Below are 22606 nucleotides of genomic sequence, written 5' to 3' on the forward strand. Positions count from 1 at the left end.
CGGGGCAGTCTAGGAAGCAAGTGGATTCACGGGTTGCATTGAGGACAAAAAGCCCCCCACACCCTCCCACCTTAACACCCTGAAGAGGAGACCCAGAATGACTTGCGGTCCTGTAGACCAGCAGCCTCAGATGGTCTCGCTGTCCCGCTGCCCCTAGCTACCCTCAGGCCTGCAGGCTGCAGCCTCATGGACCTCATGGAGGCCGTGGGAGACAGGGCCCAGCCCCCCACGCAGAAGGAGACTATTTCTCTTCCAACAGGGTCTCCTGCAGCAAGTCTCCTGCCAGGTTGGCCATTTGTGGACCAGACAGGAAGAGAGGGGTGGAGCAGGCAGGGGAGTGGAGGTGGGCTCAGCCACGGGGCACCAGTGTAGTGCTGTCCCACCTTGGCAGCCAGGCCTGAAGCCATGCAGGTCACGCCCAGGTTCCACAGCCGGGACCCAGGTTCAAGGGCTCTTCCTAGGCTGCCCCATGCTCTTTCCTGAGCATCAAGCCCCAGCCGGGACTCAGGGCCCAGAGGCCTCAGGGCTCAGAGGCAGTCCTGCTCTCCAAAGGCTGGGCCACGAGTTGCCTGTCACTCAGCTCTTCTGCCCGGTTGGTCACACTGAAAAGAGCGTCCTGTAGCCGGGAGGCATGAATATAGGCTTCGACCCAGCTCGAGAAGCACGGACTGGAAACCCAAAGGAGGAAGCCCTGGTCTCCAGACCCAGCCGCCCAGCCGCCACCCCTCCCACCCAACCAGCAGCAGCCACGCCAGCTCCCCCCAGTCACCACCCCGGGCGTGGCTGCCACCACCGCCGTCACCCATCAGATTGGCCCTTCCTCCCCATCTCCATTTAGCAAACTCCTACTCACTCGCCAAAGCCCAGGCCGAGGGGTCCTTCCTCCCTGAAGACTTCCTGAAGGGCCAGCCAAATGTGGCTCAAGCGCACCCCTCACAGCAATTGGCACCCACCACAGACCCTGAATGTGTCCTCTGCAGCTGATCTCCCCTACGGGCAGGACAGTCCCCCTTCAGTGGGTTATGGAGGGGACGCATGGCATGGAGAACCCTTGGGCATTTGTCTAGGAAATGCCGACCTGCAGGAAGCCAGCACGGGCTGGACCTGTGAACTCCTGGGGATGAGAGCAGAGAGCTGCGGTCGTTCACAACATTGGGTGCTGGGCTCCACTGTTTGCTGATGGCTTGGACCTGACCCTGGAGAATGGGAGATGCCCACCAAGAACCACTTAGGAGAGAAGGGGGCACCCCCTCTACCTGCTCTCCGGCTGTACCTGCCTCAAGCGCCCCGTCCCCACGGACCAGCTGTACTGCAGTCCCTCGGGAGCCCCCTGGGGTTCCACCCCAGCCCACCCCCACTCCGAGTACTACCCTGCCCCATTTACGCAGCAAAAACGCAAGGCCCAGGTGGAGAAACACCACAGCTCCCAGGCCAGAAACCTTTGCCGCACCTCACAGGCATGACCCACATGTGAGGCTGAGGGTCACTCGGCCACATCACAGCCCCTGCCCCTCCGGGTGGCCGAGAGCCAAAGCTCCCACACCTGCCGTCCAACACCAGACACCCTCCCAGTCTGAGCGCACCTGCCCAACAGACTCGGTGTTAAACACTGGTGCCTGGATCCCCAATTTCCAAGAAAATTAGTTGGGAGACTAATTGTCACTAGAGTGTTATTGACTACTCAACTTGCAGCTTTCTCTCTCTGATAGTATTAGGCCCCCAGAAGGAGCAGCTAAAGAAGACTTCACCTGAGCCCCGAGGTATGTATTTCTGGGAAGATTTTAGAATTCTGGCTCCTGCTAAGGGGAAGTATTTGAAGACTCCCACAGATCATGACTCAGTCTAGCATTCATGGCCTTAGAAGCCAGCACCTACCTGCATCTCCAGCGTCGCCCCCCATACACCCTGTACAGAATCCCAGACCTCAGCCCCAGCCAGCTGACCCAGGGATGGGCAATGGTCCCTCTCCCTTCCCTCTACGTCGCTCCTCCGGGAAGCTCCATCGCCCTCAGGCTGGGTGAGGGGCCCCTCACCCCACAACCCCTTCAGATACGCTGGGAGCTGGTGCCGAAGGGGAAGGAGATCCAGTGACCACAGGCGGGCGCCACCCTGAACGGGATCAACCAGACACCCACTGGTGCACCTGGGGAAACTAAGGCCCCGAGACAGCCACACACTGTCCTTCGGGGGTGTCCAGAGTCTGAGCAATGCGGTTGCCCGTGACCAGGGACTCTATCTCCAGGGCTCCCAGTCCCGCCTCTTGCTTCCAGGACCCCGGGCCCCCCCTGCAGCCCCAGCTGTACCCGCGGAGGAGTCACGCCGTTCCTCTGACGGCAACCCCCGCCCCACGCTTCAGATTCTCTGATGGCTTGTCCTGAGCAAGGAAGGGGAGAATGCTTGTCTCTGAGCCCGGCTCACCAAGCTGGAAAGCAATGTGCCCATTGCCAAGATTTCCCGACTTCTAAAGCCCTAAGTGAAAACACTTCGAAGTCACCGTTTTCAAAGATTTAGGGCATTAAACACCACTGGGGTGGGGGGTGGGGCGTTGTCCAGGTGATCAGCTGGTCCGTTTTTAGTAGCTCCCCGAGGTAATATTTCCCCCGCCCGGCCCCCACCCATCCACGCCCTCTCCACCCACCACTGGGGATTCTAGGCAGGACACCCACATCTCCAGAAAGCCCTGCCCACAAGGTAGGCAGGGCGATCAAAGGCCCAGAGGTGCCACCCCGGGGGCAGGGGCTGGGGGCCCAGGCCCAGGGGCTCTGCTGGACACTGCAGCCACAGAACCAGGCCCGGGCAGGGGGCTCAGAAGCTCCCCGGCCGGCCTCCTGCACACGCCCTGCGAGAGCCAGGCCGGCCCCAGGCCTCCGAGTGCCAGGCCCGGGCCTGGGCCGCAAGGGGCCGCGGGCCGGGCAGGCGGGGGCGGGGGTCCGGGGTCGGGGGTCCGGCCAGCTTTAATGCGCTGACAAAGCCTCATTTGCAGGTCAATGCCGCGGCACACTCGCCTCTCCCCTCGCCCGGCGCCCTTTGTCCGGCCGCACCCGCTCCTCGCGCCAGATGGCCGCGGAAATGCTAATTTCGGGCGCCCCCCGCCCCCCGCGTTTAATTGCGCCTTTGCAGATGGGCCGCGAGTGTGCGCTTCATGCAGATGAGCGTGGCCTGGCCGCTGCCCGGCCTGCGGGCCGCCGCCCTCGGACCCGGAGCCGGCAGGGTCGGGGGAGGGGCCGGCGGGGAGGGGGCGAGGAGGGAAGGGGAGGGGGGGCCGTCCCCCCACCAGCGCGCCGCCGGGCACGAGCGGGCACCCAGCGGGCCGGGCGCGGGAAGCGCGCTTTTCTCTTTTCATTTCTCCAAAATGGGATCTTAAGTGACTCTGAATGAAAACAAATTGGCCCGCTTTCTTCTCCAAACAGACGCGCGGCGTGGGGGCGGGGAAGGGGCGGCCGGGCTGGAAGCGGGGGGTGGCCAGGGGACCCCTGCCCAGGCCGGGCCCTCGCACCCCGACGCCAGGGCCCCGCCCCAGGACGGCACTCGGGGCGGCCAGGTAAGTCCTGGCAGAAGTGGGGCCTCCTTTAACTGGAGCCACGGCTCCTGGGACTCAAGCAACCGGAATGCGGACAGACGCCCCTCCCCCCTCCCGTTTCCAGCCAGAAACAGATGCCCAGGCCGGGCTGGACAGAGAAATGGGGCAGGCCACGGGGGGCACAACCTCTGGGGGTCAGCCAGCTTCCTGCGCGCTCTATCTCCAGCCCCAGCAGGAGCCGAGCTGCCCTCACAGGCCTCCGCCCCCGCGAGGGGAGGAAGACCCCTCAGGTCCCCGGCTCCCTGCACCCACAGCTCTGCGCAGAGGAGGCTCAGACCAGACCGCACAGCGGTGCAGGGGTAGGCAGGGCGTGCAGCCGGACTGCAGCTGGGGGAGCTTGGGAGAATGGATAGGAGGAATGAATGAGTGAGAAAATGTGGGGGAAGGTCCTTTGTGACCTTGTAGCATTTTTTTTTATTGGAGCATAATTGCTTTGCAATGTTGTGTTAGTTTCTGCTGTACAAAGAAGTGAATCAGCTATGTGTATACATATATCCCCTCCCTCGTGGACCTCCCTCCCATCCCCTCCCATCTCGCCCATCTAGGTCATCACAGAGCACGCCGCTGAGCTCCCTGTGCTGTATCGCAGGTTCCCACTAGCTATCTATTTTATACTTGGTAGTGTATATATGTCAAACCCAATCTCCCAATTCATCCCACCCTCCCCTTTCCCCCCCCACCCCGCCCCGTGTCCTTGTAGTATTTTAACCACGAACTTACAAACCCTATGCTTTGCTGGGTGATGGACTTGCTCCGTCACCGGCTATGAAACAGGGAGAGGGCCATTTTCTGGGCCAGCAAATACTCCTGACATGTAACTCAGGCCACAGCGACCGTTAGAAAGGAAAGGGACCTGTGTGTTCCTCAGACTCTGTTGTACTTTTGTAGCCTGCCCAGGCAAAGGGCTGACGTGCCGCAACATTGGATGACCCATCAGCCAGGTCCGAAGTCAGCCGGCATGGAGAACTGGTCCAGCGGCCACCAGCCCAGTGACGGCGCCTGGTCGCTGATCCCTCTGCCTGGAGCGCCCTCCCTGCCGGCCACTCTCACCTTCACCTGCTCCCACATCCCTCCGGGCTCCCAGGACAGTCCCCAGGCACCTCCCTCACCCGGTCCTCAGGGGCGCCCTCGGCCACCTTCACCTGTGGGTGCCCAGCACCCGGCACAGAACCTGGCTCAGTGGGGGACATCACGGGGGCTCCGGCTGACAGTCAGGCCTGGGCCAGAGGGCTCAGCCGACCCCTGATGCCCGACCTGCCAGCCCAGGATCTGTGCCGACACAGTGACAGGCTGTGGGCAGGGGGTGGCTCGTGAGAAATGCCCAGCCAGGATGCACCATGGAAGTTTCCATGGTCACGGGATGGAAACCATTTCCTATCAGTGTGGAAATAACAGGTGCCCACCTCAGGCCTCCCCTTTCATTTCTTTCCAGGAAACAGTTCAAACGAGATTTGTACACCCACTTGAGACAAACATGGCTTGGTCCTGACCCCCTGCAATCACTTCGTTAACCAAAGGCTTCCATCTTCCCCCTGGGACTGGTGCTGGAGGCTTGTCAGTGGAGCACTCCTCCACCCCTGCAAGGTGTCCTGGGACCGCAGCCTTGCCCGGGCCTCGCCGGCCACCCTGGACCTCAGGTCCGGTGACCGCATCTGCACTGGTGAGCGGTCTCTTTAGAGCGTCTGTGCTTTCCTCCTGTTCGTGTTGCCACCCTTCAATAATGACGTCCCCCCAGACCTGTAACCTGGGGAGAGTCTGGCCTTTTGCTAACACATTTACTAAGATGCAAGCCATCTTCCAGTTTTGCTACAGTCACCAGCTGCTGCTTGTACTGAAATCTTTCTTCCAAACCGTGTGTCTGTCATTTTGTTTACCACACTCATATTATGGGTCTTAAACCTCTCATCATGGTTAAATATTTTGAAATTAAGACAATATATGTGTATACATGTGTGTATATGTATTTAATGCTTTAAAATATGTACTAAAATATGCACTTTGAACCTAAAAAGTAATGTGGGTCCCGAAATTGTGTAGAGCCCCAAGCTACCATCTCTGGTGTTCTTCGGGTAGGAGAATGTATCTCGTGGAATTTTACTTTCTTTTTGATACATTTCTGTATTGTTTGCATTTTTTTACAGTGAGTGTATAATACTTCTACAATTGGGGGAAATATAAGGCTATTTTCATTTTGAGAATTAAAAAAAAATAAAAGCACCATTGGTTTGCCAACCATGTGACCTAAGCCTTGTGGCAGCAAATCCACGAGCTGGCCCTGGGCCGGTGGGGGAGCAGGAGTCCATGGCAGGACCACCTTACAAGAAGGGCCGCCTTAGAATGGATTCCTGGGGACGCCTCAGTAACTAAACCCCCTTGGACAGAGGCCAGGGCAGGCCCCCTCCGTGCCAAATTCCACTTGGGCCCACTCTCAGTTCCAGCAAAATTCCAAAGTATATTGTTGTTATCATTATTATTTTGCAATTACGTGACATTTTTTAAATGCCTGGAGTGTTTTTCTACCATTTTCATTAGCTCCTTCTCACTCTGCCCACGAGACAGGTCAGCATTTTGCTTGCCATGAAACAGGCCTGCCAAAGCTCAGAGAGGTCAAAAAACCTGCACGGGTCACACAGCAACAGGGCGGAAGGGATTGGGGGCGGCAGGGTGGAGCGAGAATGGATGTCAGGATCCGGCCCCAGGTCATCCTGCAGAAGGTGGAGTATATCTTGCATTTCAGCCCCTACTGGGCTTTTATTTGGATTTAGGAATTGGGGGGAGGGGGGACATTGGGAAAGAGAAGAAAAAGCAGCAATGTGATAAGAGAAAAATGGAAAGGAAAACCAGAGTCAGGCACAGGAGACAGAAACAAGAAGCACTGATTCCACGGGGCAAGGGGCCTGGCAGAGTGGCCACCCAGAGGCCCAGGCAGGGAACTCAGGCCCTCAAGGTGGCCCTGCTGGCCCATTCTCCCTGCACCTCTGGACCAGGGCCGGGTTCTAAAGGAGCTGGGCATGAGATGGCATCCCTTTCTGGACTCTGAATATTCAGTCCAGAAGGGAGGGGGGTTGGGCCTGGAAGGATGGGGGTCTCCAGATGCCCCTCGAGACTTCTCTGAAAGGTGTGTGAGGCCCTAGAGCCTGCATTAGTCATGAACCTCAGTCACCAAGCCCATCCCCCAGCCTCAGGAGCAGGCGCCACAGCCAGCACCCTATGACCCAGCCTGCTGGAGGCCTGAACAGGGCAGCTCACCACTGGTCATCCCAGGCCCCAGGGCAAGAGGCCCAAACTGGAAGCCCAGTATTATGGGTTGAGTTGTGCTGTGTGAATCCTAACCCCTAGTATCTCAGGATGCAACCTTATTTGGAGAGAGGGCTTTTAAAGAGGTGATTAAGTTCAAATAAGGTCACTAGGGTGGGGCCCTAATCCCATAGGACTGGTGTCCTTATAAGAAGAGGAGATCAGGACACAGACACACACAGAGGGACGGCCATGTGAGGACAGAGGGGGAAGATGGCCATCTACACACCAAGGAGAGAGGCCTCAGAGAAACCAACCCTACCGACACCTTGATCTTGGACTTCCAGCCTCCACAACTGGAGACAATGAATGTCTGTGGGACTCTGTTACAGAAGGCCCTAGGAGACTAATACCCCCAGCATCCGCCCCTCCCCAACTCGACAAAGGGGAAGACACCTGTCTGGACTCACGCAGCCAGGGTGGACAGAGATGCCATGCCCCAGACCTCCAGACCAACAGAAACCCCCACCCATGCCAGGCTTTGAGACCTTTCCTAATTCAGTGCATCAAGCTCCCTCCCAGCCAGCTTCCTTTAGAAGCAGTGTCCTGACACCCAGGGACTCATTGTGAAAGTGGGGAGTCCCCCCAAATGCCATTTTCCAAGGCCAAGATTAAAAAGCCACGAGCAAAGCCCACAGCTGTGTGCCCCTAACGCTAATTGGGAAGAGTGTGCATTTGGATCTGGCTGACTTGGGTGGCTGGGGAGGTTTGGTACCCTGGAGAATCGGGGCCGCCTGGAGGGCCAAGCCCAGGCTGGGGGCTGCCGGAGCTGCTGGGCCTCCCTCCTGCCCACCGGGCCTTCATTAGCAGCCTCATCCAGTCCAGCTGGAGTCAGCTGATTAGCCCATTCTGGTGGCATTGGGAGTCCCCAATATCTATTTTTCCACCCGCACATGTTCAATTAAATTTTGCTTTTGTGCCAGAGAGGCCTCTGATGTGAGCATTTCTTGGGAGTTTTTCCATGTTTCTTTATGTCCTTGAAACCAAAGTCAGTCACCAGGTTTCAGAAAACACCCTCCTGGATGGAGCGGGTAAGAGGAAAGAAAAACACAACACAAAACAAAAGCAGAAGAAACAAAAGAGAAAGCACTGACTGCCTTTATACAGAATCCTCCTCCGAGGAGACAATTCATTCCGATTGAAACGTTTCCCTTGTGCAGTATTCACGGAACGCGCTTGTCGCATTGGGCAGAAATGCAAATCCTCCTTTTTCCTTTGATTCAAATATTTAAATTTTCAAATATATATGCTGTGACAATCGAATGGCAGCTGACCTCACTTATTTTCATAGAAGATGCGGAAGCCACGGGCAGCAGTTAATCTAGCCAGCAGAGGCGCCCACAGCCCTGGGGGGGGGGGCGGGGCGGGGGAATAATCCTTTTAATCAGACATTTGGCTTAAAAGAATAACAAGGAGAAAAAGCTGGAACGTAATTACATTGCATGGAAAACAGAGAAAGATTTTTTTCTCTCTGTCTAACGAGCTTTCTCTTTTTCCTTCCTCAAAGAATGGGGCGCATGGCCAGAGGCTATTTTCTTGGTTAAGAAATCAGGAGTGTTTTCCTTCCTTATTGTCCCCTACTCTCACCCACCCCACAAGGGATTTTCTTAGTTGGGTTGGCTGCCACTGGCTCATTCGTTCATTCACTCGTTCACTATAAATTCCAGTGGAAGACCTACTGTGTGCACAGCCCACCCCAACTCTGGCTGGGCCAGTGGAATCAGACACCCCCTCCCCCAACCCTACCTTCCTTCCCGCTCCTTCCCTGGGGGCAGTCGGGGGACTCGGTGCCCCAGCAGAGCCATCCCCTGGGCCATCAATGCCCACGGGGCTCCCTCCGCACCTTCCCCGGGGTCGGGGGTGGGGGCCCAGAGCACCTAAGAGGAAGGCGTCTGAGCACCGCGGGGAGGGGGAGGAGGAGAGGGCACCCCTCCCTTGGACAGCAGGGCCAGCGTCTGCCACAGTCTCTGTTGCTAAGTCCTGCTCCCGGCCCGGGTCTCCCAGAGGACCCCAGCCCAGCCCATCAGCAGGGCTGGGTCTTTAATATTTAAAGAGCTCTCCCGGACATTTCAAGAACTCCCCGACACGATTTTCTGTGATGCGTGTGCTGTCGGGACATCTGTCTTCTATACCTAATAAAGTCGCCCCGATTCAGAATGAACTCCTCGGCATCGCTTTGAATCCGGGCTCACATATGGTTGGTAATTAGCTGGCTATCTCTTGGAGTTAAATGATTTTTTTTCTCGCCCGTTCGCATCCATAATAGACGCGAACAGAGTTGTGATTGTTCCCCGTTGCGGGACATTCTGCGCCTGAATGAGCGGGGGCTGCTGTGTCGACGCGGATTTGCCATATGGTTGCGCGGAGCCGGGAAGAATGGGCCCCTGTGTGTGCGCCCGGGACGCGGCGGCGCGGGCCGTGCCAGCCGGGCGGAGCCGGGTGCCCGACGGCGCGTGAGGAGCGGGCGCCACGGCCGCGGGCGCACGTCAGGGCGCGGGATGCCCTCGGGCCGGGCGCGCGGGTCGTGCGCCGGGACAGACGCCGGGAGCGCCGGGCCGGCTCCCCGCCGCCTGGAGCGCGGAGGACGCGCGGACGGACGCACTGGCGACCGAAGCACGACGGCCGGACGGCCCGCGCCGCCCCGGGGCCCTCGCGCCCGTGCAGGCCGCGGGCCGCGGCGGGGGCCGGCACTGCGGCTGCAGCAGCCCCATTGTGAGGCCGGCGAGACAATGGGCGGCCCGAAGAGGCACCTGCTCGCCTGAAAGGCCCATAAATCGCCGCCGCGTCCAGCTGCCTTCCCGCCCCTCCCCGCGGACCGGCGAGCCCAGCGCGGCCGCGGCCCCGAGAGGAAGCCTCCCGCCCGCCGACGCCGCGCACGCGGCCGCGGGGCACCGCCGCGGGCGCCCTCCGGCCCCGCGCAGCTCCCGCGGGGACCCACCGTGGCCTCCCCTCTGGAGAGGCCTGCGCCCAGGCCCACTGTCCCCTCGGGTAGCCAGTACGGTCCCTCCTGCGGGGCGCCCACGCACCCACGCACCCGCCCGGGCTCAGGGTGCTCACTCGGGCTGCCTTTGAACCAAATTCTTGAACTTTTGAACCCCAGTTGTTACTGTTGCTGCTGTTTATAGTGTTGGGAGCCCGGGAAAGCGCCCTAACACCAGAGGACCAGGCTCCCCACCGCTACCCCGCCTCCCCTCCCCTCCCCTCCCCCGGGGCCTGGGATAAACAAGCCCGCCCCTGACCTCCAGGCATGCCAGGCTCCGTCCCATCTCGCTAAACTAAGGCCCAGGCCAGTTAGGGACCTGCCAGCCCCTAAAAGAGGGGGCCAGTAAGCACCCTGTCTTCCCAGCCACACCCAGCCCTCCCGGTCTTCTGGGAGCCTTCCCCTTTCAGAGACTGGACTGAGTCCTCCAGCTGGAAGGGCCACGCTCTCAGGAGTGCACAGCTTTCAACTCCTGGACGCTTACCTGTGCGTCTGGCATCAACTTCCCCTATAACCTTACAGTAAAGAAAATCAGCCTGCAGCCATGGTCACCTCCGTGGTCACGCCGGGGGCCGAGGGGGTGGGGGGAGATGGGACAGGTGTTTTCCAGTGCCCACACTGATCAGGCCTGCGCGCTGGGGTGGGGGGTTGACCACTAATCCCTCCATGTATTTGATGCAGCTGTGTATTTCCCCAGATTTTAAACATTTTAAAATCTCCCTCCTTGGAGGGTGGAAGTGATGGCCAGGTTGGGCCATCTTGACCGCCAGGAAGTGGTGCTGCTACAGGGGCTATAATGCCTCCTTGGGTGCCCCCAGAGGTAGCAGGGCAGGCTCATCTTGGGGTGCAGCCTACAGAGTCAGGGAACAGGGCCCTGCTCCAAACAGCCAGCCTCAGGTGGGCACTGGAGATGGGCCTTGACCTGAGTCGACGGAGGATGCGGGCCCTGGCTGTGGGCAGGGTGTGAGGCCTGCTCTCCCCTCTATGGCAGCAGCTCCTTGGTTGGATGGACACCCTGCCTCTCTCTCCATGGAGGGGGCTGGACTTGGGCTCCGCAATGGCCTAGGCATTCAAGTGTTGGCACACAGGTTCAGCTGGGGTTTTCTTCCAGGAAAAGGAGGGCATTCAGCAGCCAGGTCTTTGGCAATGCCAGCCCCGTGCTGGTGGCCTGCTGTGTGCACCCCGAGGGACGCGGCACCGCGGGCCTGCAGGAGCCAGCTGAGATGGCCAGGCCTCTGAACACTGGTCTGGGGGTGCCAGGCAGAGGGGTGCATCAGCAGGGCCCTGAGCCTGCTCCTTGGGTCTCCTGGCTGCAGAAGATGCTCGCCCCCACCCCCAGTTCTCCAGCTCTTTTGATTTTCATTATCTTGATTTGAATTATCTAGCTCCATCTCATCTCCCCCCCTCCCCTCCCCTAATAAAGGGCCAGCATTTTCCCCACTCCCTCTTTTCTCCCTGACATATTAGAAGAATGTTTTTCCATTTCCTTTGATGTCCTTTACAAGCTGCATCTCATTTCCTGCTTGGGCATTTCTGACCTCGAGTGACTTCTACCAGCCAGGCCGCCTGGCTGTGTCTCCCCCTTGGTGCCCCGCCCAGATGCCACTCTTCCGTTCCACCTTCCCCACCTTCTTCCCCCGGCCTCCAAGGGGGCAGCCCCGTCCAGCCTCAGCTGAGTTTCCGAGGAAGGCTCCTCATTTCCAAGTCTCCCCGTGGAAACCTGACGACCTGCTTCCCTGGGGCCTGTGCTCTGTGTTTTTCTGCTGTTGTTCTTTGGGCAGGCCGGTTGTGTGCATTCTCCCCCTTGGTGGGGTGAGCTGGGTGGGACACAGGGAGCTGGGGGCCTCCAGCACCCAGGGCAGAAGGAGTCTGTGTCCAAACTGGACGGAGGCCACGGGAGGTGCAGGAGCCCAGCAGAGCAGAGGGGCTGGTCCGCTCCCTAAGCCTGGCTCTGTGACCCCCAAAGCGGCACACGTGAAACGGAAAACTGAAATCCGAAAACTGAAAACCGAAGCCCCTGAAATGAGCCACCAAAAAGAAAAACAAAACTAGAATCAACAAAGGGGAGTCGTTTGACAGGATTCAAACAGTGTGTCTTTCTTCCCTCCCTCCCTCCCTTCTTTCCTTCCTTCCTTCCTTCCTTCCTTCCTCCTTCTCTCTCCCTCTCTCTCTCCTGATCAGGCACATGACTCTGAGCTTAAAGCACCATCAGAACCAGTGGAAGTATCTTCAGCGCAGGCTGGGAACTGGGTCCTGGGACCTGAGACCCAGTCCCTGCCCCTTTGGGGTATAACAGACCACACAGGGATCTCCGGGCACAGGAGGGCAATAGAGGAGGGCGGTTTGCACAAGGAAACAGAGGAGATACACCCTTGCCTTTGTCTCAAACCCCAGCTAGACTCCTCCCAGGGAGGTTTGCGTGTGTGACAGCTCCATTTTATTACTATTATTTTATTAGGATTATTACTATTTCAATCACCAAAAATGACTCGAAAGAGGCTCAGAAAAGCAGCAGCATATCAACCAGCCAGGACTCAAGGGTAAACGTGGGATGTCCTGTCCAGGCAGGGACCGTCCACCCAGTGGGACAGGCTGCAAAGGGAGGCCCTCTGGGTAGCGATGACTGTCTGGAAACAGGACATCACGGACTGGTCCCCTTTGCAGGGTCTCTGGTATGGCACTGGCATGAGGTCAGCAAGGTTTTTGTGCTGTTTTCAAATAAAGCCCAGGGCATTCCCTGGAAGCCAGCAGTGATCTTCTAAAACAAGGAAAAGGAATGCTTTCCGGGACAAACTGCTGGGCACTGCCCTGATGGCGGCCCGGACCACAGCTGCCTCGGCCCCGTGGGTCCACACTGCACTCCCAGACCAACGCCCGTTCCAGTGGCAAAGACAGATTTACCCCGTGGGAGGATTCGGGGTCTGGGATCCGCTTTAAAACAAACAGCAGTAACAAAAAATGAAGAGTTGGGGAAGGGAAACAAACTGACAAGTTTCGAAAAATGTTAATTGTTGACTCTGGCTGGTGAGGACGTGGAGCTCAGGGTAATCTTCTATTAACTTTGTGTATGTTTACAAGTTCCAAGTTCCCCCAGAAAGAATTTTTTTAAAGGAGATACAAGTGATACTATTACTATTGCTGAGAAAATTTAACACCGGCTACAAAGTTAACAAAGAAAGAGAGACATTATATGCATGTATATGTTTTGTGTATGATATACATATATATAATATCTATTATGTACTTTGTATCTATATAAAGTATACACACATACAATAAAAGAAGGCAGAAAGGGTTGCTAGCAAAATGCCCTTATCAGGTGTTGTCATGTCACCGTTTCAGTGGCCTTGGGGCGGGGGGTGGGGTCCGTGCTGTCATGGGCATGTGCCCCCGACTCTGCTTCTCTCCTGGATCCAGCTCTGATGTCTAAGTAAGAAGCCGCTCCCACCATTTGGTCAGTTCAAACACAGGAAGTGCTCCGTGACCTTTTTTCTGTTTATTACTAAAAATCCCTGCTAAAGGAAAACAGTTTTGTTTTTAATTTGGGTAACAATCGTTTTGTGAGTCCTGAAGCAAACCCCCCAGAATAGGCTGGGTACGCACTGAGCACCAGCGCTGAGCACTGCCAGGAAAAGTGCCATGGCCAAGGGGGCTGCAAACTCTTTGGAAACTTGTCTGCTTGGTCAGATGGGGCAGAGGTGACTCTACTCAACTCCCCAGACCAGGCTGTTAGAGACCTTGCTGCTTTCACCAGGGCTCCGGGAGCACTGCCATGTTGTGAGGAAGCCCAAGCAGGCCTGAGGAGAAGCCACAGGAAAAGGAACTGAGGCCCCAGCTAGCGGCCAGCTCCACTCTGCCAGGCACGGGAGTGAGCCGAGCCATCTTGGAAGGCAACCCCCAAGCCCCGACCAAACCACCCTCGCTGACGCCCCATAAACAGAGCTAAAGTACCTGCCAGCGCTTCCCAAGTCCCTGACTCATAACATCCTAGGTATAAACAAAACCGTTGTTTTAAACCACAAAGCACTGGGATGGCTTTTACTTGGCACGAGATCACTGGAACAGGTGTTCTCATGCCAGTGGGAGAGAAGGGCCGGTTGCCAGTGCACCTCGGCCTTCATGGCCCTGGCACTGAGGAGTACAACCCCGGTCGAGTTTCAGGGCTGAAGGGGATGCGGAACACACAGCCATGCGACACTGAAGCAGGCTGGCCCCTAGGGGGGCCCCATCCCCGAGGGCTCTCAGGCAACGGCTAAGTTCGAAGCATTTCTTCCTGATGCCACCCAGGCCACCAGAGGCCGCTTCTCTTTCTTAGTCTAAGGAACATATGCCAGCAATACAATCTGTATCTCCACTACCCTTGAAAATCTCACTTCAAGGCTTACATAATACCAATGTTAAATTTCAGAATAAGTGATCGGGGCTACTTAAGTATGCCCAACTGTCGGCTCACAGCTCAATCTCTGAGACTGTGGCCTGTTCCCAAACCTTGATAATTTTCCTCCTTCATCATATAAAAAAGTTAGATGAGTGACTGGACATGTGTGTGTCTGTGTTGGTGTGTGTTGTGTGTCTGTGCATGTATATGTGTGTGTTTGCTTCTGTGTGTGTGTATATGTGTGCATGTGTGTATATGTGTGTGTATGTGTATGTGTGTATGTATGCGTGTGTGTGTGCAGGAAGTTTCACTGGGGACCACTCTTGGGCTCACCTGGCTGGTGGGGTGAAAGAGCAGGGTTAAGAACAGGAGAAGCTGAGCTCTGATGCAGATCTGAGAAAGGTCTCAGCCAATCCCTGGGGGGCCCTGGAGCTGGGATGGTCCCTCAGAGTTGTCTGTTCAAGGCAAGGGGCCGGGGCTTTGCCCCCCGAATCCACCAGCCTTTGCAGGTGGGGCATGTACGGGCAGGGATGAGGCAGCTCTCTTCAACTGAGAGCAAGACCTGCAGAAACACTCATCTGAGCCAGCAGCTGCCAGCCTCCCGTGGTGGGAATCGATGCCTTAGTGGTTCAGCACACTGAGACTTGGGAACGTGTAAGCCTTGCCTCCAGAGCCTGGGCCCTGGACAATCCAGGCAGATCAGTGCAGTGCCGGGGGAGGGGAGGCGGAAGTGGCGTGTGGAGTCTCATGCGTGTGGAAGATTGTGATCAGCCCTATTGCCTCAGGAAAGCTCAGGATGGCGGATCCCCGTGGCGGGGATGAACATGCGGCCAGCACAGCCGGGGATGCAGTCAGAAGCTGGGTCACTGCTGCGCTAGCCATGCAGAGGGACTGCCGTCCTGCCCCCAGGCCCTTCCATCCCAACTGCAGCTCCTCTGCCCGGATGCTCCCCGCCTCACCTACTGGACACTTTTTAAAGCACATACAAACTCTACCACAGAACAGAAGGCAACCGGCGAGGACATGGGACCCTGCCACGCTGAAAGACGCGGCTTCCCACCCTTCCATGCGACAGGCTTGAGTTGGCACCTGTAGGACACTGAAGGCAGTGCTCAGAGAGGAGGCTCCAAAATTTCCAGACACGTGTCCAAGCATCCAGGACAACTTGACACCACCACCCGGTCCTTGCTGTCATTCCTGGAAACCGAAAACAGTGACTTGAGATCTTCAAAGGATCTGTCTCTGTCAGCTTAGTTTACCGTATGCTGCGTAACAAAAATCTCAGTGGCTTACACCAACTACAGAGGATTTCTCTCTGTGACAGTCCCATCCCGGTGGGCTGGGGCTGGGTTCCACTGCTGGTCCCTCAGTGGAAAGATAAAAAGGTGGCCCCATACCCAGGGCTGTAAGGGCTTCTGCTCAGGCGTGGCATATGTCACAGAAATCACATTTCATTGGCCGGAGCAAGTCACGTGGCCAAGTCTGATATCAACATGCAGGAGATGTAGAATCCTCCCACAGGGCAGGGCAGCAAATATTTGGACAATAATGCAATCCACCATCATGCAGAGCCAACTGGACGAGGAACTGACCAATGGCTCAGGCGCTCTGTCCCAGTCAGGTCAAACCAAAGAGGTACTGAAAGAAAGCCACAGTCATCAGGGTTCTTTTTTTTTTCTAATTTTTTTTTTTAATTTTTTGGCCACACCGCAAGGCTTGCAGGATCTTAGTTTCCGAACCAGGGATTGAACCCAGGCCCCAGCAGTGAAAGTGCCAAGTCCTAACCATTGGACCACCAAGGAATTCTCTAACGTTCATTTTTAATTATGCTTTGTCTTTGTGTCTAAATTGTAATTAGGTTGCTGTTTGTTTGAATTCACCTAAAAACTCGTGGTCAGTGTGGTCCACCCAGGAGAAAAGTTTGAAAAACAGTGTCTTGACAGGAACTCTCGTTCACTGCTGGTGGGAATGCAAAAATGGTACGGCGACTTTGGCGGTGTCTCACAAAATTCAGTGTACTCTTACCGTATGATCCAGCAACCGTGCTCCTTGGTATTTCCTCCAAGGAGTTGAGAACTTAGCTCCACACCAAAAATGTGCGCAGCTTTATTCACAATTGCCCAAACTTGGAAGCAACCAAGATGTCCTTCAGTAGGTGAATAGATGAATAAACTGTGGTCCATCAGACGATGGAATATTACTGAGAAATTTTTTTAAATGAGCTATCAAGCTCATTTGGAGGAAACTTAAAAAGTGAAGTGAAAAAAGAAGCCAATGAGAAAAGGCTCCATATTGTAGGAATCAAACACTATGACATTCTGAAAACGGCAAAACTATGGAGACAGTAAAAGTTAAGTGGTTGCCAGGGGTTGGGAGGAAGGCTGAACAGGCAGAGCACAGAGCATTTTTAGGGCAGGGAAAATACTCTTTAGGATCCTGTAATGGTGGATTCATGTCCTTATACATCTGCCCAAACCCATACAATATCCGACATGAAGAGTGAACTCATATAAAATATAGACTTTCGTTAATATTTAAATAATGTATAAAAACTTTTTTTTAAAAAAAAAGAAACAGTGCTCTTGAGACAGCATCGGGGGAGGGCAGCTAGAGCCGTTGGGCCAGCAGCGTGGGCTGTGTCCTGACTGGGTACTTGGCAGGTCACTGACCCTGGGCCAGTGGCTTTGCTGAACTCACCTGTAACGTGGAAAGCTAATGCCTCGTTGACAGGACTGTCCTGGTGTCCACAGGGCCTGGCTGAGAGTGGAAATCAGGGCAGGGTAGCCTGAACTACAACTTATGTCCAAAAGAAGGGGCTCTCCCCTTCTCTGGGAAGGCTTCCTCAGCTCTGAGAATGGCCCACACTCACACTTACATGGAACCAGGAACCTCAGGGGTCTCCCCCCTTCCCCACTTTCCAGTCCCCCTCATGCCCCACCCCGACCAGTCCATCAGCAAGTCCCATCAGCTCTCCCTCCCAATATATCTCCAGGCTCCCCCCACCCCACCTCCCACTCCGGCCCCTCTGGTCCACTATTCTGTGAGCACTCCAGACCTCAGGGCCTTTGCACTGGCTGTTCCCTCTGCTGAAACTATCTTCTCCCAGTTAAACCTCAAGACTTGCACCCCTCACCTCCGCCAAGCTCAGATGCACTTGCTGGGGGGTGGCAGGGGGGCTTCCTGGCATGGCCTGCTTTAAACAATAGCCCCCTGGCCCTGGTTACATCACCTCTCCCCATAGAGGCAGCTCCTGCTAGCAGGGAATTGTGTCTGTTTTATGCATCGCTGTGTCTCTGGTGCCCAGAGCAGTGTCCGGCGTGCTGGAGGCACTGGGAACGTTTGCCAACCTGGTACCTCTGTTTGGGTGGCTGGCCACAGTAGCCCCTACCCAGCCCCTCCTTTGTTCTCCTCCCAGCAGCCTTAGGATGCTTTCTTAAATTGCCTCAGCTTCTGTCACCCCGCTTCAATCTCCCCAAGGGCTCCCTACTGCCTGCAGACAAAGTCCAGCAATTGACGCCAGCCCATCAGACTCAGGAAGGTCCAGGAGACCAGTGGGAGACCAGGGAGTGGAGAGGCCCTGCAGGCATACCCTAAAAGGCACTCTTACAATGAATAATGTTTAAACCATGTGCCAGCCCAACACGCACCAGCAGGCCAGGCCAGGGCCATGGGAGACCCCCGAGCGGCCCCCTCGGCCCTACTCTCCAGCTTCATCGGGACCCTCTGGCTCCAATACACTCACCCTATGGGTGACATCCCATCCTACGGCTTCCCCAAACACCCAGCTAAAGCGCCCTGCCCACCACTGCCCAGGGCAGTCCCTGCTCAGCCTCTGCCCCTTTATCATCCCATCGTTGGTTTATGGTTAGAGGCTCTACATTTTGTCTTCCCAGTCTGGTCCATAAGAAGTTGCCCAGATCACACTATGACTCAAAATCCAGTGCTTTTTCCCTAAGGAGGGCAACCTCTGGGTCTCTGCTGCGAGCTCCTGCCTGGGGGAGAAACTGGCCCCAGAAACGACGTTTAGTGTCCCCTTTCCGTCCCTACAGGGCCCTGGTGCTGCTTTTGAGAAAGCCACCCTGAGTGACACCAGGAAGCTAGGTAGCAGGGGGTTGCATCCCCAGGTCCGTGCTGGGGGCCAGGGGTGTAAAAAGCAGCAGAGCGGGGGCGGGGGCTGGGGGGCGGGTAGGATGCCCGGTCGCATTGAGCTTGGGGTGGGGAGGTGCCCACCCCAGCCAGACTCTGTCCTCAGTATGAATGGTCATTCCAGCAGGGTGGCGCTGCCCGTGGACTCCCAGCTCACGCCATCCTCCTCCCCGCTCAGCCAGGCTGAGCTTTCACCTGGTCACACAGGCGGGCCTCGGGGAGGCCCCCTCCCCAGAGGAGAGGTGCCGAGCCTGAAGTCAGATCTCGGCAGGTCTAATTCCCAGGATGTGTTCAGGCTGAGCTGAAGGCGGCAGGGCCCCTACTCTCATTTCCCAGGGGAGGTATTTCTCAGCGTGCAGCCCCAGCTGGGCCTCGGGGCCAGTCCCATTTCCCTCCTCCCCACCCTTTCAGGCAGCTGGGGGGAGGGTAAGTTAATCGCATATCCAAACGCATCTCCAAAATCGAGGCTTCAGCCGAGCCTTTGACCCTGATCCGTGGGGTACATCAGTGTCGCAAACAGCCCCAAAACGGTTAACTTAAAAAAATACACCACCCCTGCTCCGCTTCCCCAGGCCCAAGGCACCAGCAAAAATACTGCTAGCCGTCCGTTTTTGCTATTTTACGTCACCCTTTCCATTGTAAGCCATAATTTTCAGAGGTTTATAGGTCAGCTATAAAAAAAACAAAATAAACCTCTCCTTTTGACTAAAAGGGAGCACTTGGAAACTAGAAGGCTGGTGGGTGCCCGGGTGGATCCGGCCGCGAGTTTTTCCACCGAAGCGGCGGCGCATCTCATCCCTCCCCACCCCCACCTGCCCCTGGGCCCTTCCTCTTGGCCTCCCCCTCCCCTTTCTTCCCCGCAGGCCTGCAGGCTGCCCCTCCCCCACCGTGGGCGAGAAGAGGCCAGAACACATCTGGGGTCTTGCAACCCCACCCTGGGGGACACCAGGGCCCACGAAGCGGAGGACTTTGGAGCCGTTGGGGTCCACCTTGGGCGGGGCCTGAAGAATTTCAGGCTCAGGTTCGCCCTCTCCGGGCCTGCGACCGGCCCAGTCCCCGCAGGTGCCCACCTGAGTCCCATTGGGGCTCGGCCCAGGGCAGCTGGGGTGTGGGTGGTCTCCTTGGAGCCGGGGAAACAGTGAGCCTTGGTCTCCGCGTACAGCCCTGCACACGTGTGTGTGTGTGTGTGTGTGTGTGTGTGTGTGTGTGTGTGTGTGTATGTGTGGATGAGATAAATGCAGAGCGAGGGCGGGGCCGCTCATCCCTAAATTAGGGCCCTGGAGCAGGTGGGCGTGGGCCAGCCCTGCCAGGAGAAAGCCCCCCTCCCTCCCTTTAGGGCTGCCCCCTGGGTTCTAACTCCCTAACTTTTGGGGGTGCCAGAGGGGAAAGCTGGAGGCAGTACAAGCACACACGGAGCTGAGTTGCAGCATTATTCGGCCTCTTTATTTAGAACCCGGCGGACGAGGAGCCGGGGCAGTGGTGCAGACGGCTCAGGAACCTTTTTTTTTTTTTTTCTTTTTTTTTTTTTCTTTTAACAGATTTGTCTTCAAGTTTAAAATAATCATAATAGTAAAAAGAGACAGCGAAAGCGCGAAGAGACTGCAAGCTAGATGGGCTTGTACGGCAGCTACAGCTTGTGAGCGACCCCCTCCCCCCAGAGTCCGCTATAAAAAATAAATTTACATTTGTCGATAACCAGATGCGAGTGAGGTGCCTTTGGCATAACCAATAACCGAGCTAGCGCGTGGCAGAGCGGCCCACGCCTCGACATAAATAGAAAATATAAGTTAGTATAACTTTAAAAACTTTTTGTACAAATATACATGTTTTTTTCCTTTTTTCCTTTTTTTTTTCTTTTTTCATTTTTTTGCACTGAGTTTCAGCAGAGATTAAACATTTTATATAAATGACTCTTAAAGCTTTACACCTTGGGACCAGTGTACTCCTCGTGCAGAATACATTTAGATATAAAAGACGTTATTAATACATTGCACAGTTTTCAAACTTTAAACACAAAACCGAACGCTGCTCCGTGGCAGCTGCCGCCGGTTGCTGCTACATGGACGGTCCCAGCCGAGGCCCAGCGCTCCTCTCCTGTCCGCTGCCCAGCGGGCTCCCTCGGGGCTCGTTGGGCGCGAGGCTGCGGGAGAGAGGTGCGGTGAGCGAGCGGCGACAGAGTGGCCGCCGGCACCCCGCGGGGCGCCCCTCCCCGCCCGCCCCGTCTGCCGCGCTCACCTCTCATCGCAGCCGCTTGCGCGGGGTTTGCTCAGCCGAGCCGACGGCTGGAGCGGCGCCGGGCGCGGCGCATCCCGCGGGAACCTCGTTCGACGCCTTGGCTTCGGGCGCGGGTCTCTTGCGCTTGGCGAAGAAGTCTGCGGGCGACAGCGCGCGCGGCCGGTCAGGGCGGGGCCGGCCGGGGAGCCCAAGAGGGTGCCGGGAGGGGGCGCGGGCGGCTGGCCGGCCGGTGGGGGGGCGCCGTCCCCGCCCGCGCCGAGGTCCGCGGCGGGTCAGCTTTGTTTACGTCGCCGCGCAATGTGCTGTGTAAGCATTTCCCCTTGTCCCGCGGCCAAGCCCCCCGGGGCTACGGCCGCGCTTAACCCCCTCCGCGCCGCGATCGCCGCGCCCGGCCGCGCCCGAGGGGGGTCTCCAGTGGCCCGGGCGAGGATCGCGCTCGGAGGGGGCCAAAGCGCGCCCTCCCAACCCTCCCGCGCGAACCTCTCCGGAGCACAACAACAGGGCGGGGACGGGGTGCGGGCGCTGCCTCGCCCCGCGCGCTGCGGGCCCTTTAACGCCACGGAGGAGGCGGGGACCAAGAGAGGCCCCCGAGGGCCTGGGAGCCCGGCCGGCCGGACAAAGCAGGGCCGGGCCGGGCCGGGGCGGGGCCGCGCGGGACTCACCGGAGATGAGAGGCCCGGACAGCTTCTTGATCGCGGCGCCTCCGGCGGCGGCAGTGGTGGCAGCGGCGGCGGCAGTGGCGGCGGCGGCGTTGGTGTTGGTGGCAGTGGCGGCAGTGCCCGGCGCGGGGCGCCCCGAAATCCCTGAGTGCGGCGGCTCGGCCAGGGGCTCCTGGCTGCGCGGCGGCGAGACCGCCTCCGGCTCAGAGCTCTCCTGCGGCGCCGGGGCCGGGGCCGGGGCAGGCGCTACGGACGGGCCGCTGGACGGCGACGCCGGCGCCTCCCCGAGGCCGTCGAGGGACTCATCGGCCGGCGGCCCGGAGGGCGGGCTATCGCCCGCGCCGTCCGGGCGGGGACGAGGCGCCAGGAGCAGGCGACAGCGCCCCACCTGCACCGTCTCGCGGTAGAAGGCGGGCACGGAGTCGCTGTCCACCTCGGTCCACTGCAGGCGCCCGGGGCCCCGCAGTGGCACGTCCTGCTGGAAGTTGTAGTCCCAGCGACGCTGGTCCTCGGCGCTCAGCTCGGCCAGGCGCATCTGCAGCTCGCGGCTGAGCTCCTCGTGGTCCACTGGCCCGAAGAGGCTGCGGCAAGCGCTGGTGCGCGCGAACAGGGGAAAGGTGCGGCGGGCGACCAGGCGCTCCATTGCCGACGCGCTGCGGAGATACGCATCGGACTTTTCCGGGGGCTGCGCGGGCCGGGCGGCGGGAGAGGAGAGGAGAGGAGAGGAGAGGAGGAGGAGGAGGAGAAGGAAGAGAGGAAAGGAGGGCGGAGGCCGGGCGCAAGTGAGACCCCGCGCGCCGGAGTCTGCATTTGCAAAGGGACGCGGCGGGAGGGCGGCGCGGCGGCTACCTGGCTGTCGGGCCGTGGAATGCTCCTGAGTCTCGCTCGCTGTGTCGTCCGGCCGGCGGCCGCGCCCCCTCGGGTGCCTGTCCTCGCTCGCTCGGCTGGCCCTGGCCTGGCTGGCACCCACCGAGCGCAGAGCACTTGGCCTGTGGAACGCCCAGTCCTCGCGCGCCCCTTTATACGCGAGGGTCCCACCCCCCCGCGCACTGGCCCCGCTGCTATTAGCATAATGTAGTATTTTCAGTTTCAACAACACCGCGGCGATTGGCCGGCGCCGCGCTGCCCCCGCCCCTCCGGCGGTCCGGCCCCCGCCCGCCGCCCATTGGCCCTGCGCACACACCCACCCGAGGGCGGGGCGGGGCGCGAGGACCGATTGGCGGGGCGCGGGGCGCGCGCAGCGGCGGGGGAGGGGGCGGTGCGCGGGGCGGGGCCGGAGTTAAAGGGCGCTGCGGGCGGTAACGTGACACCGCGGCGCCCCGCCCCCTCGC

At 58.1% G+C, this 22606-nt stretch overlaps 1 protein-coding gene across 1 annotated transcript; it reads right to left on the reverse strand.

The window, feature by feature from the left end:
• Window positions 1–19798: 19798 nt before the first annotated feature.
• Window positions 19799–22318, reverse strand: CDKN1C (cyclin dependent kinase inhibitor 1C). Its single transcript, XM_057552052.1, has 4 exons — window positions 22125–22318; window positions 21279–21928; window positions 20617–20753; window positions 19799–20521 (listed from the first exon to the last, which is right to left on the reverse strand). The coding sequence occupies exons 2-3, from the start codon at window positions 21916–21918 to the stop codon at window positions 20620–20622; spliced, it is 774 nt and encodes a 257-aa protein (XP_057408035.1). The 5' UTR covers window positions 21919–21928; window positions 22125–22318; the 3' UTR covers window positions 19799–20521; window positions 20617–20619.
• Window positions 22319–22606: the final 288 nt, after the last annotated feature.

Source organism: Balaenoptera acutorostrata, chromosome 9 (assembly GCF_949987535.1).
Source record: "Balaenoptera acutorostrata chromosome 9, mBalAcu1.1, whole genome shotgun sequence".
Classification (NCBI taxonomy): Eukaryota; Metazoa; Chordata; class Mammalia; order Artiodactyla; family Balaenopteridae; genus Balaenoptera; species Balaenoptera acutorostrata.